Source organism: Triturus cristatus, chromosome 1_2 (assembly GCF_964204655.1).
Source record: "Triturus cristatus chromosome 1_2, aTriCri1.1, whole genome shotgun sequence".
In the NCBI taxonomy this organism is placed as follows: domain Eukaryota; kingdom Metazoa; phylum Chordata; class Amphibia; order Caudata; family Salamandridae; genus Triturus; species Triturus cristatus.
The window spans coordinates 319,985,506-320,000,365 of NC_140580.1; the positions used below are offsets into that span (position 1 = coordinate 319,985,506).

General features: G+C 47.4%; 1 protein-coding gene across 2 annotated transcripts in view; it reads right to left on the minus strand.

The window, feature by feature from the left end:
• SEC31B (SEC31 homolog B, COPII component) overlaps positions 1-14,860 on the minus strand; it is a 1,155,786-nt gene that overhangs the window by 158,745 nt on the left and 982,181 nt on the right. For both annotated transcript variants that reach the window (XM_085603885.1, XM_085603887.1), the window contains exon 23: positions 4,783-4,926. In XM_085603885.1, coding sequence (XP_085460011.1) covers positions 4,783-4,926 — 144 coding nt within the window. The remainder of the gene's footprint in view (positions 1-4,782; positions 4,927-14,860) is intronic.

Consider the following 14,860-nt stretch of genomic DNA (forward strand, 5'->3'; position numbering starts at 1 on the left):
CTCCCCCCAATATCCCCCGCAGGTTATTTATGCTAGCTCGCTAAGCTCGCTCGCCACAGCGCAGTATGACAATTATTTTACGCCCTACCACTTTCAAATGTCACCAGCCGCCACTGCAGTAGAGGCAGACATCGTGGGGGTCCGCCACCAACATATTGCGACGACAGGTCCCACAAGACTTAAATCCGGCAATCTCTACGTGCACCAAGGAAACCAAAATTGTACAGGAGACAAAAGTCTCAAAAACGTTAGTCAAAAAGTGATGAAGGTACGTGCTCTAACCGCATCTGCGCTTTCTGGTGCGGAAAAAGAAAGAACTGACGTCAGCGCGCATGAGTGGCGCCTAAGTAGTCTCCGTGACGTCATCTTGGCGCTTACGACGCCAGCGACGGACGCGGAGCCGCACAACGCCACCTACTGATGTGCAGGGGTACTGCTAGCAAAACTTTCCGGATCCAGTCTGATGCCTGGGGATATTCTAAAGTAAGGAATCTATCACTAACGTGTCTCTTTCAGATACTAGTCTGTAGTGTCCCCAGACAAGCGGGGGCCAGGGTAGGGAGGCAGGAAATTCCAAATACCTCTGAGGTGGAAACCTTCAGAACTTTATCCTACTTTAAAACTGGCACCATGTATAAATATTGGAGCCACAGACCCAACTCTTCTGTGCACCTCTTTACCTGTGAAAGACTCAGAAAGACTGTTGTGTTGCTCCTGCAAGAAGGACTGATACTCTGCTGCCTGAGTGAGAAGGACTGGACCTGCATATTAAACCCACGACCAGCAGAGTGATTTTAAGGGCTATTTGACAGGCCTCTTAATCAGAGCCGTAGGGACAGAAAAGGCTTCAACAACCTTGAACCCAGCACTTTGACTCTCTCTGCTGTATGTCCTGCCCCCCAAGTGGTGCCACCCTAGTCCTGCACCCTTGGAATTGGGCCTGAAGGTGCTCTGCCAGTCCAGAAGTGGTCTTTTGGCCAGAACCGGTGCAGTGTGACATCTCCTCGCAGACCCGCATTGGAGCCACCTCTTCGTGACCCATCCTAGAAGCATCGCAAGCCTCCATCAAGGGCATCCTCGACGATAATGCAAGACCTAGAATTGCCACCCACAGCTCTTCGGAACTGCCACTGCCCGATGCATCCTCACCACGGGATCTCGTAACGCTTCGCAACCAGGATTTAAGGTACTTTGGTCAGTGGACCTAGCTTGGTCCCTGTATCCAGCCAGCACTCCATCAAAGTCGGCCTGAACTTGTGACTTTGTCCCGGTCCGACGCAGCCAGATAACCACAGTTGGCACTTTATGCTTTTAATCACTATTTCCAATTAAATATTGAAAATTGCACATCTCCGGGTCCAACTAATTGGATTTTTGTCATTTTGGTGTTAAATAATTTGTTAAAATGTACTCTATTTTTCTGAATTGGTGCAGGATTTTTATTTTGTTGTATTTTTACTTTATTACTGTTTAAGTGATACATAAAAACTTTACACTTCGCCACTAAGTTAAGCCGTACAGCTTTTGTGCAAAGCTACTGTATTTTTTTTTCTTTTGTGTTTATTGAGTTTTTGAGATGTAAAAAATGCACAGTACAAACAGGGCAATAAAGCAAGTACAAACCATAGAACACAGTGAAATTTCCAGGGTTAAAAAGACAGTTCGGATGAACAAATGTGAAGGAAGAAACATTAATGTGCAATCAGTGATTAGACAATTGGAATTGTGGCGCTAGGAGATGAGGACCATAGGCGCTACAGGGTCCGGGTTGGAGAGGAGGACCCAGAGCCTCCCTGGGCAACAAGGTAGGTTCCGAAAGGGCTCCAAAAGTCCATGGGGCAAGATCTGGTGGGCATTAACGCCAAGTATTCTCCAAGGTGCTCTAGGCAATGCGCAGCTTCAGTAACCCAGTAGGATAGTTGTGGGCAGCCCTTATGGCCCCAGTGGACAGTGACTATTCTCTTGGGAAGCATTTCCGTCAGCTGGCGGACACCGTCTGGGACATGTTTGACTAACCCCAGTAGGACGACGAGTGGAGTATGAGGAAAAGAGCCTGCTATCACTGAGTATATACAATCTAGTACGGCTGACCAATATGTAGCAATTGCAGTGCAAGACCAAGCAAGTTGTATAAAGTCAGGGTCAGCAGCCTGCAACGCACACAGGGTGCCTCCGGAACCAGACTCATCCGTCACAGTGCAGCCAGAGAGCGGTATATGCTGTGGATGAATTTTACATGGATGAGTTTCAATCTGTAATTTGGTGACAACAGTCTGTTAAGGAGCAGCAATTTCTTCATTTATCCTCCATCATGTCCTCTCCCAGGTCTGCCCGCCACTTTGACAAAGTCATCGGCTGAAGCACAGGGACCCTGTCTTGCACTGTAGAGTACGAAGCAGGTGATAAGCCTTCTAGGGGAGGGAGTAGTGAGCACACAATCTAGGGCATGTAGAGCAGTGGGAGAAGGAGCCATGCCCAGCTCTGTAGGTGCTACGCAAGCAAAAGTAAAGTAATGTGTCAAGTGGTGAGCACGCAGCAAGAACCTGAAAGTCCTTTAGAGGCAGGAACTCGTCAGTGGGATATAAGTTGCCCATCTTCTCAAGCCCAGCCTCTGCAACTGACGCTTAGTGGATTCCTGTGCTACAGGGGGCAAGACCGGGTTATCAGCAAGAGGTCGATTGGCGGAAGAGAAGCACTCCAGTCTGGCCCTTCGGCACAGGTTCTGTCAGGCCCAGACAGTACATTGGATGGTATTTATGTCTAGGGGAGGTGCAAACCACTGTGCGCAGAGGACATCCCTCGATAACGTCTGTCTCTATCTCAGTATGTGGAAGGTGTTGGACAGAGTGTAACCAATAGTGAGTGATGTGTGCTTGAGGACAATACTAGTATAACAATGTCAGGGATGCATACGCAGAAAGTGTCAGCATCTCCCAAGACAACCGCAGCTGCTGCCCACCAGCCCACACCAGCTGTATCAAAAGGGAATAAATGTGCCTAAAGAACACCACTGTGTGTGGAATCGGGATGTTCACAAACAGGTAGAGTAATTTTGGCAGAACCACTATTTTGGCAATGGGGACATGCCTGGTAAGAGACGAAGCAATCTCTGTCATAATTCTCTCTCCAGATCTGAGAAACATTCCTACTAATGACGATCCCAAAGTAATGGACACTGTCAGTGGACCATTTAAGAGGATATTCAGTGGAAAAATGCTCACTGCATGGAAATAACGTTGACTTCTAGCAAATGATCGCTATTCCTGTGAGGACCGCATAAAGGATGAACTCGCACAGTAGTGGTGCAAGATTCGTGGCAGGGTTCCTTACATAGAGGTTGACATCGTCTGCATACAGAGACACCAACAGCCATCGTGACGTGTAGCAGAGGCATCGATCAGCATGGTACTGCCGAAAGCGTAAAGGATTGGGGAAGGCAGCCCTTCCTAGTACCTCCATTTATGGCTATGGGCTTAGAGACTCTCCTGCTAATGCGCCGTCTGGCACTCGGTAAAGTATAGAGTAGATTGATCCACCCAAGGAAGCCATGGCTGAAGCCCATGTGCCAAAGAAGAGGGAATAGATCCAACCACTCAAGAAAATCAAACACCTTGGTTACGTCAAGGAAGAAATCAACTGCCAGGTGCTACGGGCTCAAGGTCTGGATTAGTGCAAAAAAGTGAAGATTATGGCTTGTCGAATGGCCAGGGACAAAACCTGATTGGTTCAGTCTGACGATCACAAGGAGTAGGTGCAGGATATGGGCCGCAAACATTTTGGCAAATATTTTGTTGTCCAGATTGATCACAGAATGCGACCAATAAGTATCGCAGGTATTTGCTGGATTGTAGGAGCGTGACTAAGAAGACTCCCGCACCGAGGGTGGTAGGTAGCCAGTCTCCCTGGCTTCCTCGTGCATGGCAAGAAGATGAGGGGTCAGTAACTCTGCATATTCCTTGCAGAAGCGGACTGTAAGTCCATCCGGGCTGGAGACCTTTCCCCCAGACATGCTACTGATGGCCTGAACTTAATATCCAGTGGTGAAGAGGGCACCTAGGTAAAGCCTGTGATTATTGTCAAGCCAAATCAACTATATGGAATCGAAGTATTCAGTAAGTCTATCTGGCGACACTTCCCTGTGAAGCTAAAAGAAGGTTAGTTTTGTGAATGTTTGTGGTTCACCCTGACAAGGATTGTGAATATTGCTTGAGGAGGACTCACACCACCCTCAACCAACAACCCAATTTCTCAAAGTGCATCATCATGAATATATCCCAAAACAGGTTGGGTCTGATGTTGTGACATAAAAATACATTTGGCAACCTATGGCGCTACAAAGACAGGGCCTATTGCCTGCAGCCCCTGCTGCTCATCCCTTGTGGCCACCCTGGCTCCTTGACACATCTGAAGATCAATTTGTGCAATAAAACTTTGTACACATATGTAAGACAGTGAAACAGACATTAATATTTAGTCTCTTCTCTAGCATGACGTGGAGCATACCTGCCACATTTGTCACGTAACCTTTCTTACAATTAACTAAAATATCAAATGACCATTGTGAAAGAAGCATTTAGGTAAGGTCAAGAAATCTCTAATGTGTTGCCTCCATATGTACCTGTAGTTAAATTGTTGAACTCCGTGCTTATACTTCATGAAGTTATGGTGTGGTATGACCTGCTTCATCAGATTGACATTTGTATGGTAAAGTAAATGTATTCAAATCCTTCACCATTCCCAGGATCATTTGAATATCAGTTGTTACAGTATATTACTAATCACCTGCATATTTGCTTCTGTTGGAGCCCCTGGAGGTGCCTGGGTGCGATCCTGTGAGGAATTCTGCGTATGGAGACCTTGTCTATCAAAATGGACACTCATAACAGGTGCAGTGATTGGAACAGGAGGAACATATACTTCTGGAAGCTAAAGCAGAGAGAAAACAGACACATAAATACTTTTTATGTCATTACGACAAGAGAATTGCTCTTTGTGAATATTCCAAGGCGCGAGGATACCCAACCACTCGTCTTCGCCAACTAAGTTAACATTCCCTGCATACAAAGGAAAATCAATTGGTAACCATGATTGTTTTCTGTTCGGGGTAGCATTTTTAAACACTCTATTCTATTGTGCCTGACCTAAAGAAGTTACATTTACCAGCAAAGCAGCAACACCGTACTAAACATTTGAATCAAACCTTTTATTTAATCAGCTAATTTGTTTGGAGGACGCATAAGCTTATTCGCCGCAAGTGTCTTCTAACTTCAATGGTTCCTCACTAAAATCCTTGTATGCGAGGTTAAAGGTTAAAGCATCTCCTTGATAAGCGTCTAGCAAGTGTAAAATATGTTTAAATCCTCCCCCACAAGGTACACACTTTAGCATAACTTTAACCTTATCACCTGCTGCATATTTTCTTGTTCGGTTTCAAAGGATCAAGTCTGATAGGTGATAAGCACGAAAGGCAGGTATCTAAAGCTGTTTTTCCTTTACTGCAGGTCTTTTACGTTGGATGACTGCCAACACATTGAGGGTGCTCAGGCAGTTACAACAGTTGCAGGTCATTACAGTGCCGTGCTGGTGCTGGAGTTCTTACACCGCACTAAGGGCCAGATGTACGATGCTTTATAGCATGCGCAAACAGGTCTTAGACCCGTTTGCGCACGCTAAGAAGCATTGGCCCATGTGTAAACAGTATTTTGCGAGTCACAAATAAATTGTGACTCACAAAATACAGTTTTGCGACTTGCTGTTAGGAAGGGGCGTTCCCTTCCTAATAGCGACCGTAAAGCTATCTACCAATGTTTTGCGACCGCAATTACAGTTGCAAAACACTTGCAAATTACCACCTACTTGAAGTAGGTGGTAATGCATTCGCAAATGGACCCCTTCCCCTTTGCAAATGCATGCAATATTTTTAAAGGACAGGCAGAGCTCCCAGGGACCACTGCCTGCCCTAAACTAAAACGTTTCATTTTTTTTTTTAAATGCATCCCGTTTTCCTTTAAGGAAAACGGGCTGCATTAAGAAAAAAAGCTGCTTTATTTAAAAGCAGTCCCAGACACGGTGGTCTGCTGAGCCCAGCAGCCCACCATCCCTGGGAGGGCCTGTCATTCACAATGGGCTCGCAAATTGCGAGAGGCTCATTAATATTCATAAGCCTCACAATTTGCGAGCCCATTGGGAATCGCAAACAGTGTTAAACAAACTATTGTACATGCCAAATAGCGCCTCGCAAATTGCGAGTCACAAATGCGAGGCGCTATTTGGCAGGTCATACATCTGTCCCTACCTATCTTTCCCTTTTTGAAGCTTTGTGGTCTCAAATTGAGAGGTTGTGCAGCTTCATCTGGATCGCTGACCTAGTATGGTACTTTGCCTTATAGACATATTCTGGGGAGATGGATCTCAATTCCAGTTTGTCAAAGGCAGTGTTGCTGAGGGAATGTGGTGCATATATTCGCTGAGCACACAAATAGAGTTGAGGGATATTTGACTGTTGTGCTAAAATAGTTATTCACAGCTGCTGTATTCATCCAAGAGATATGTGACCTACACGGCGCAGTAGCAGATTTGAGGTCTTCAATCTCTGCTAACAAAGGAGAATTATTGTGGTGTCCTCCTTCATATAACGGAGGGGCTGCTACAATGGCCATCTGATGTGGCTTATGGTCGGGTGCTTATTTTCGCGTTCTGGCAGGTCCTCGTAATCAGTGCTTCTTACAATTTGCACTATCCATGGGCAATACAAATTCAAATTACTGCCCTTTGGGTTGAGGTTAATCCTCATGGTCTTACCCCCAAGATTCTGATTTTGTTTAATTTGCTGCACTCTTATCTGGATGACTGGCTGGTCTATACCCCACCACCTCAAAAACACAAAGCTCTGGTATGCTCCTTTCAGGGTTTTGGATGGATCAGAGGAAATCCAATCTGATTCCATGTCAACAGAGAGAGCATATAGGTGCATTATTGAACAAGTTACTTACCTTTGGTAACGATATATCTGTAAGAAACATTAGTTAGTTATAGATTCCTTACCTTAGAATTATACCCAGGCGTCAGACTCTATCCGTAAAGTTCTTTCGTCAGCAGTACCTCTGCGTGTCGGAAGGTGTCGTCGGTTGGCTCCGCGTTCGTCGTTGGCGTCGTGTCGTCGGGATGACGTCGCGGTAGCTACTCAGATGCCGCCCTTGTGCGCTGACGTCAGTTCTGTACAAGACTTTCCGCGCCAGAAACACAGAGCCATGCAAGACACTGACCACTGGTGCACTAAACTAGGACCCTGAAAGAATGTCCTTAACCCTAGATATCAGTTCGCAGAACGGGGAGGATGGGTGGGTTGGTAAGGAATCTATAACTAACCAATGTTTCTTACAGATATATCGTTACCGAAGGTAAGTAACTTGTTCATCTGAAAGAAACACGTTAGTTATAGATTCCTTTCCATAGAATAGATACCCCAGCAATACCAACCCCGGAGGTGGGTCTGCCAACCAATATTACACCAGAAAGTCCTGGAGAACAGAAAGGCCAAAGAAGCTGTCTCTCCGGACTTGGCTGTCCAGGCAGTAGTGTTTCGTAAAGGAGTGCAACGATGCCCACATAGCTGCCTGACAGATGTCATTCAGAGGAACTCCTCGCCTTAAAGCAGTAGTGGCTGCCGTCACCCTTGTGGAATGGGAGCGCTGCCCCACTGGAAGCTCCTTCTTCACCAGAGAATAACAGGCTTTGATACACAAAACGACCCATCAAGAGATAGCCCGCTTGTGTACGGCCCGACCTTTTTTGGCACCCAAGTAGCCAACAAAGAGCTGGTCATCCAGCCGGAACTGTTTGGTGCGGTTCAGATAAAAAGACAGCGCACGTTTTGGGTCCAGACGGTGGAGCCTCTCTTCCTCTTTCGAAGGATGCCGAGGCGGAAAGAAGGTGGGCAAAGTGATGGTCTGCCCAATGTGAAAGGCAGTGACAATTTTGGGAAAGAAGGATGGACGAGTCCTGAGGACAACTTTGTCCAGATGCACAGATAGAAAAGGAGCCTTTGATGAAAGTGCCTGGAGCTCACTCACTCGTCTGGCAGACGTGCTGGCCAACAGGAATTCAGTTTTGAGAGTTAAAAGCGTCAAAGGACAGTTGTGAAGCGAATCAAAGGGAGAGCACATTAAATAAGTTAAAACCAGGCTCAAGTCCCACTGAAGCATAATGAAGGGAACAGGAGGAGAGATGAGTTATGCCTTTCAAGAAACTATTTACAATCGGGGACTTGAAAAGAGAAGGCTGATCAGGCAGCCGAAGAAAAGCAGAAATGGCTGAAAGATAGCCCTTGATAGTGCCCAGTGCAGAGCCCTGCTGGGCCAAAGAAAGAAGGAACAAAAGAACCTCGGAAGGAGGGGCAGAAAGGGGATTCACAACCTTTGCTGTGCACCATGCCACACATTTGTTCCACGGGCAGGTGTATACCGTCTTAGTGGCGGGACGCCTGGCTGCCAAGATTACATCACAAACTTCGGGAGGCAAGTCAAATGACATCAACTGCCGCCACTCAATCCCCACGGAAGGTGATGGAGACTGTACAGGTTCTGGTGGAGGACCGTCCCCTGTTGCTCCGACAGAAAATCCTTCCGAAGAGGCAGTCGGATCGGAGGATCAGTGGCCATGCTGAGCAGCTTGGGATACCAGACTCTTCGTGCCCAATCCGGAGCTACAAGAATGACTTGGGCCTGGTCGTGCCTGATCTTCTTCAGCACTCTGGGCAGAAGTGGTAAAGCCGGAAAGGCGTACAACAGACAGCAACATGGACCCCCAAATTGCGTTTGTCCCAGGGCCCCCAAAATACTTAAGATGTCCCTGACTCAGATATCCAACTAACCTCCAGAGGGGGCTGAACAGTGTCAGTCATGGGTGGAATAAACCCTATTTCTTCTCCTTCTCCACGATGCCGTATGACATAGATGTGGCAACACCTCGGCGTCGGAGAGGAGAGATGACGTAGTGCCAATCGGCGCCGCCTAAGTCGGAGCCGGCTGATCAGACACTGGCATTGAAGGTGGGAACTCCAAAGAGCTGTTCACCGGAGCCAACACGGATCCAACTACGGATCCAGAGGGCCGCCAAGGGAGACTCCGCCGGCGTGGATTCAGTCAAGGCTCCTCTGGTCTCCTTGGGGCTGGGAAGCGCATCAGAAGGAGGCGGAGATCCAAAGATGGCATGAAGGAAGAAATAATATTCCCTCATCTGGTCCAGAGTTGCCTCGGCTCCATGGAATAGTGGGAGGCACGGGGTAGATTCTCGCCACAACTCCTTAACCGTAGGACGGTGAGGGACGTCAGAGAAGCTGTGCATATGTGGTGAAGCCAGGGAGTGCTGTGACTTCGACCGCTTATGTCGCACCTAACCCTTGGACATCGAGGTCGATGGATGCCCACGGAAAGGACTTCTGGAGAGGGCTCTCAAGCATTCCTTGGAACGAAAAGGTGACTGCATATTAAGGTAGTGCCTGTGACAACCGCGCCGCCAAGAGCTTCTTGTGGTGTTCTCGCCGAAGTTGGTGACTGGAGTCTGTGGCCGACATCTGTCATCCACAGGACCCACTGGGTTTGAACCCTAAGGACAGCCAGAAAAAAGCACACTGTTCTGTTGACAACATTTTTTGAAATAGGTCAAAAAGCAGCCAAAGGAACCGCTCACTGGACCTGCATTGGAAGCGCGTAAAGGTAGAAACTAATGTCAGCACATCAGGGAAGGCCTTATATGAACTCTATCAATGTCACATCCGGTAAAAGACGTCACTACAGAGTCACTTGATGCAATCTACTGACACGCAGAGGTACAGGCACCAAGGGATAATTCAGAGGGAAGAAATCTGAGGCTAGATGTCTCTATCAGATACCTCATCAAACATTTGGTAGGAGATTCACAACGGCCCCAGTGCTCCTCATTTGTTGGTTTTATGTGCTGTAGGAGGCTGGCGTAGTATATGGTACACACTTATTTAAGTGAAGCACCTTGCACTAATCCAGACAACCCTTATGGTGATTTTAGACAACCACCGAAAGCACTAAGTCCTGTCTGGGGATGTGCAAACCTATTGTTCTACCTTCCTCTGCTCAAGTTTGGCTCATACAGCAGGAGGGCAGAATCATGTCTGTGGTCGGCAGCATCACTAGGTTGCAGACCCTGAAAGGCTGTATAAGGGTTTACAGGGGGGTACCCCAAGTGAGTCCCCCAGTACATGGCATCATACTTCCCACACTCGAATCAGAGTTGGGGTATGATTCCAACATGTACGATACCAAACATGACCGGGTTTGGTGCAGCCACTATATAGTTAGACATCTCGTAATGACTGATGTCCACTATATTTATTAAAATGGCTGACCGCACTAATAAAGCCTGGAGAATCAACTCTGGGGTTTGTAGAGATGTCCTGCACACTTATAACCAAGCACTCTGTCTTCAGGACTGAAAGGCCTGCTCGAGGGGTGACTTATAGGTTTTAAGTGGAGTGACCTCAGATAGAAGGAAACATATCTGTCGTGAGAGGTGCAAGCACCAACTCACACAGGCTGCAATGGTAGACCTGTAGTCACAGTTTGAGTGGTCGCTCATGGGCAGCACAATATATGCTGCAGCCAATGGGCGACCCCTGGTGTACCTATGCCCTGGGAACCTTAGTACCATATACTAGGGACTTTCAAGGGTACACCAGTAGCCAATTGTGGAGGTACAGAAGTACTTACCAAGTCAAATTTAGGGAGGAAGCACAGTGACTGGGGTCCTGATCAGCAGGATCCTAGTCAGACTAGTCAAAAAACAGACTGACATCAGCAAAAAGTGGGTGTAACCATGAAAGCAGATCCTTCTTTCCTACATGTGCCATAATCATAGGACACCTGAGTCGCTACCAGTATGCTTACTTATATTTATCTAGTCAAACTCTTACACAAGATTTTTAAAGGCTCCCACATCTCTGCCCTTTTAACAGAGTGACAGCAGCAATCCAGCCTGCTGACTCGTTTAGCCGATATAACCCAATCCATAAAGACCGGAGGTGCCGGTGACGGCCATTTCAAACACATCTCCCCCTGTGCAAGTAAAAATAGTATAGCTTACAGTCTTCCGCAAATTTTTCGGTGGCCCATAACCTACTGAAATGCCAAAGATCACCAGTGTAAGGCTTACATTGATTTCTCTACCTAACATGCCTGACATAGCCATACCCACTTCTTGCCAGAAGAGTTGGATAGCGGGACACTGCCAGAACATATGGACATCATCTTGCTCCGCCAAACAACACCTGAAGCAGTACTTAGTCTCTTGGGCTTCTAGACTTGATAACTTCCTTGGGGTCCAATAAGCCTTGTGTACAGGGAACAAATGATTCTTTGTGAGCAGTGAAGATTTTACTGAGGTCCTAAGGTAGACAAAGATACTTGCCATAAGTGTATTAACTCCAGCATTGGCAGGTCCCTCCTCCAAATCTCGTCTGGAAGCATGAAAGCTCAATTGATGCCTTGCACCAGCATCCAGTCCCATTTTTATACCTCTCTTCGGGGGATGGAATGTGACAGCCATTCTGTCTTTCCTTTCTCAATTGATAGAACTTAAATGTTGATAGCCTATTGTTCGTGATCCGAGTTAGGGTTTCCAAGGACACCAAGAAATTCGCCTCTATAATCTGGCCCCATCTATTTTATCCAGCTTCCTTCAGAGGTCTTTTGGTGTTCCAGGTGAGTTCCATATCAGAGCAAAGTCACTATAATAGGGTATCCCCTAGCACACGTCTAATCTGGCCCATAGCTAACAAGACAAGAGACGGTCAGAGTCTTCAATCGAATCTTCTTAAAGAACTTAGGATGACCATATTTCAAAAGAAAAGGATCATCCCATTGAGGCAAAAATTTTCTTAAACCTTGGAATAAGGGGGAGATCTGCTGAAAACCTCCAATTAACTATAGTCTTATTTTCTTTAGCTGAAAAGCCCAACCATTAAAATCTGGGGATGCTATGCCGCCTTCTGATTTATTTCTGATTAATTGCCTTCAGGCAATTCTCACTCCCTTAGATGACCAAATAAAGCTGCTTATCTCTCCCTGTAGTTTCCTAAGCCATTCTGTTCTTAAATGTAGCGGGATCGCATTAAAGAAAAAAGTGAATTTCGGGAGCATTGCCATTTTTATTATGTTAGTCCTTCCTAGTATCGGGAGGGGGAGACACCTCCATGATCTTAGTAGTTTCTTAGTCTCCGTCATACGTTTGTCAAAATTTGCTTGGGTCATCTTCACAAGCTCCTTTACTACCTGAACCCCCAGATACCGTATTTGCTTATTTTCAAGGGGACTGTCACAATGGGTATTCCAAGACCTTTGCTCTCTAATTTTTTGTTGATTCACTAAATATTCGAAGACCCTCCCAAAATCATTCAGAGTTTGCATAGTAGCAAAGAAAGAGCTGGCGAGGTCCTGAATATATGTCATCAATGTATCTGCATATAGTCCAACTTTTTTCATCCATCCATTAGGCTTGAAAGGGAAATGTCCAGATTTTACAAATTCTATTTCCTTTTTTTTTTTTTATATATATTTTTTTATTTTATAGATATGCAGTACAAAAACAAAACAAAGTAGCTCGAAACCGTGTTACCCACCTCCTCCCACCCTCTAATCTAGAACAACGGATTTTCACAGCAGCAAGGAGAATAGAATTAGCATAAAGAACAAGTTACTTACCTTCGGTAATGATGTATCTGTAAGAAACATTAGTTAGTTAGATTCCTCACCTTAGAATATCCCCAGGTGTCAGGCTGGATCCGGAAAGATTTTTGTAGCAATACCCCTTGCGCGTCGGTAGGCGTCGTCTGCGGCTCCGCGTCCGTCGTCGGCGTCGTGCGCCGGAATGACGTCGGAGTACTTAGACGCCGCCCTCGCGCGCTGACGTCAGTTCTTATACATAGCTTTCCGCGCCAGGGACGCTGAGCCATACAAGAGACCGACACTGCTGCCAAAAAATCTAGGGCCCTGAAAGGGAGAACCTTAACCCTAGATGTCGGTTCGCAGAACGGGGAGGCTGGGTGGGTCGGTGAGGAATGTAACTAACTAATGTTTCTTACAGATACATCGTTACCGAAGGTAAGTAACTTGTTCATCTGAAAGAAACACGTTAGTTAGATTCCTCACCTTAGAATAGATACCCCAGCAATACCAACCCCGGAGGTGGGCCTGCGAACCAAGATCACACCAGAAAGTCCTGGAGTACAGAACAGCCAAAGTGGCCATCTCTCTGGACTTGGCTGTCCAGGCAATAGTGTTTGGCAAACGTGTGCAGTGAAGCCCACGTTGCCGCCTGTCAGATGTCCTGCAAGGGGACTCCCCGCCCCAGGGCAGTTGTCGCCGCTGTGGCCCGGGTGGAATGGGCTCTCAGCCCAACAGGAGGGACCTTTTTCGCCAAGGAATAGCAGATCTTAATACACAACACGACCCATCGTGAGATGGTCCGCTTGTGCACAGCTTTACCCTTCCTAGCACCTACATATCCAACAAAAAGTTGGTCGTCCACCCGGAACTGTTTTGTGCGGTCCAAATAAAAGGACAGCGCACGTTTTGGGTCCAGACGGTGGAGCCGCTCTTCATCTTTTGAAGGATGCGGAGGCGGAAAGAAGGTGGGCAGCGTGACAGATTGCCCGATGTGAAAGGGAGTCACGACTTTAGGAAGGGAAGAAGGACGTGTCCGGAGGACAACCTTATCCGGATGAGCCGAAAGGAAGGGACGCTTAGCTGACAGAGCCTGGAGCTCACTCACCCGCCTAGCGGAGGTGATAGCCACCAGGAAGGCAGTTTTCAGAGTCAGTAGATGAAGTGGACAGTTGTGAAGGGGCTCAAAGGGAGCGCACATCAGAAAAGTGAGAACAAGGTTCAAGTCCCACTGAAGCATTACGAAGGGGACAGGAGGGAACATATTAGTAATGCCCTTCAGAAAACGGGAGACAACAGGGGACTTGAAAAGAGAAGGCTGATCAGGAAGCCTTAAGAAAGCAGAGATTTCAGCAAGATAACCCTTCAAAGTTGCCCAGAGCAGAGCCCTGCTGGGCCAAAGAAAGAACAAAGAGTAGAACCTCAGAAAGAGGGGCGGAAAGGGGATCCACAGCCTTTGCTGTGCACCATGCCACAAATTTGTTCCACCGGCAGGCGTATACCGTCTTTGTGGAGGGACGCCTGGCTGCCAGAATGACATCACAGACTTCAGGAGGCAAGTCAAATGGCATCAACTGTCGCCGCTCAATCTCCACGCATGGAGGTGGAGGCTGGACAGGTTCGGGTGTAGGACCGTCCCCTGCTGCTGCGACAGAAGGTCCTCCTGAAGAGGCAGACGTATCGGGGGATCGATGGACATACTGAGAAGCTCGGGATACCAGTACCTTCGTGCCCAATCCGGAGCCACCAATATGACTTGGGCCCGGTCGCGCCTGATCTTCTTCAGCACTCTGGGCAGAAGTGGTATAGGCGGAAAGGCGTACAACAGACCACAACTCCACTCGCGACGAAAAGCGTCTCCGAGCGAGTGCCGCCTTGGAAATTCTAACGCGCAGAACTGCTGACATTGCGCGGTCTCTTCGGTGGCGAATAGATCTAACCAAGGCTCTCCCCACTGTAGAAAGAGACCTTGCGCCACGTCCGAGTTCAGACGCCATTCGTGATCCATCATGCACCGGCGGCTGAGTTCGTCTGCTTTGGCGTTCAGAGAGCCCGGCAGATGTTGAACCACCAGGGTGATGCCCTGATGTTCCAGCCATGTCCAGAGGCGCAGAGCCTCCTGACAAAGGGTCCAGGACCCCACCCCGCCCTGTTTGTTGCAATACCAC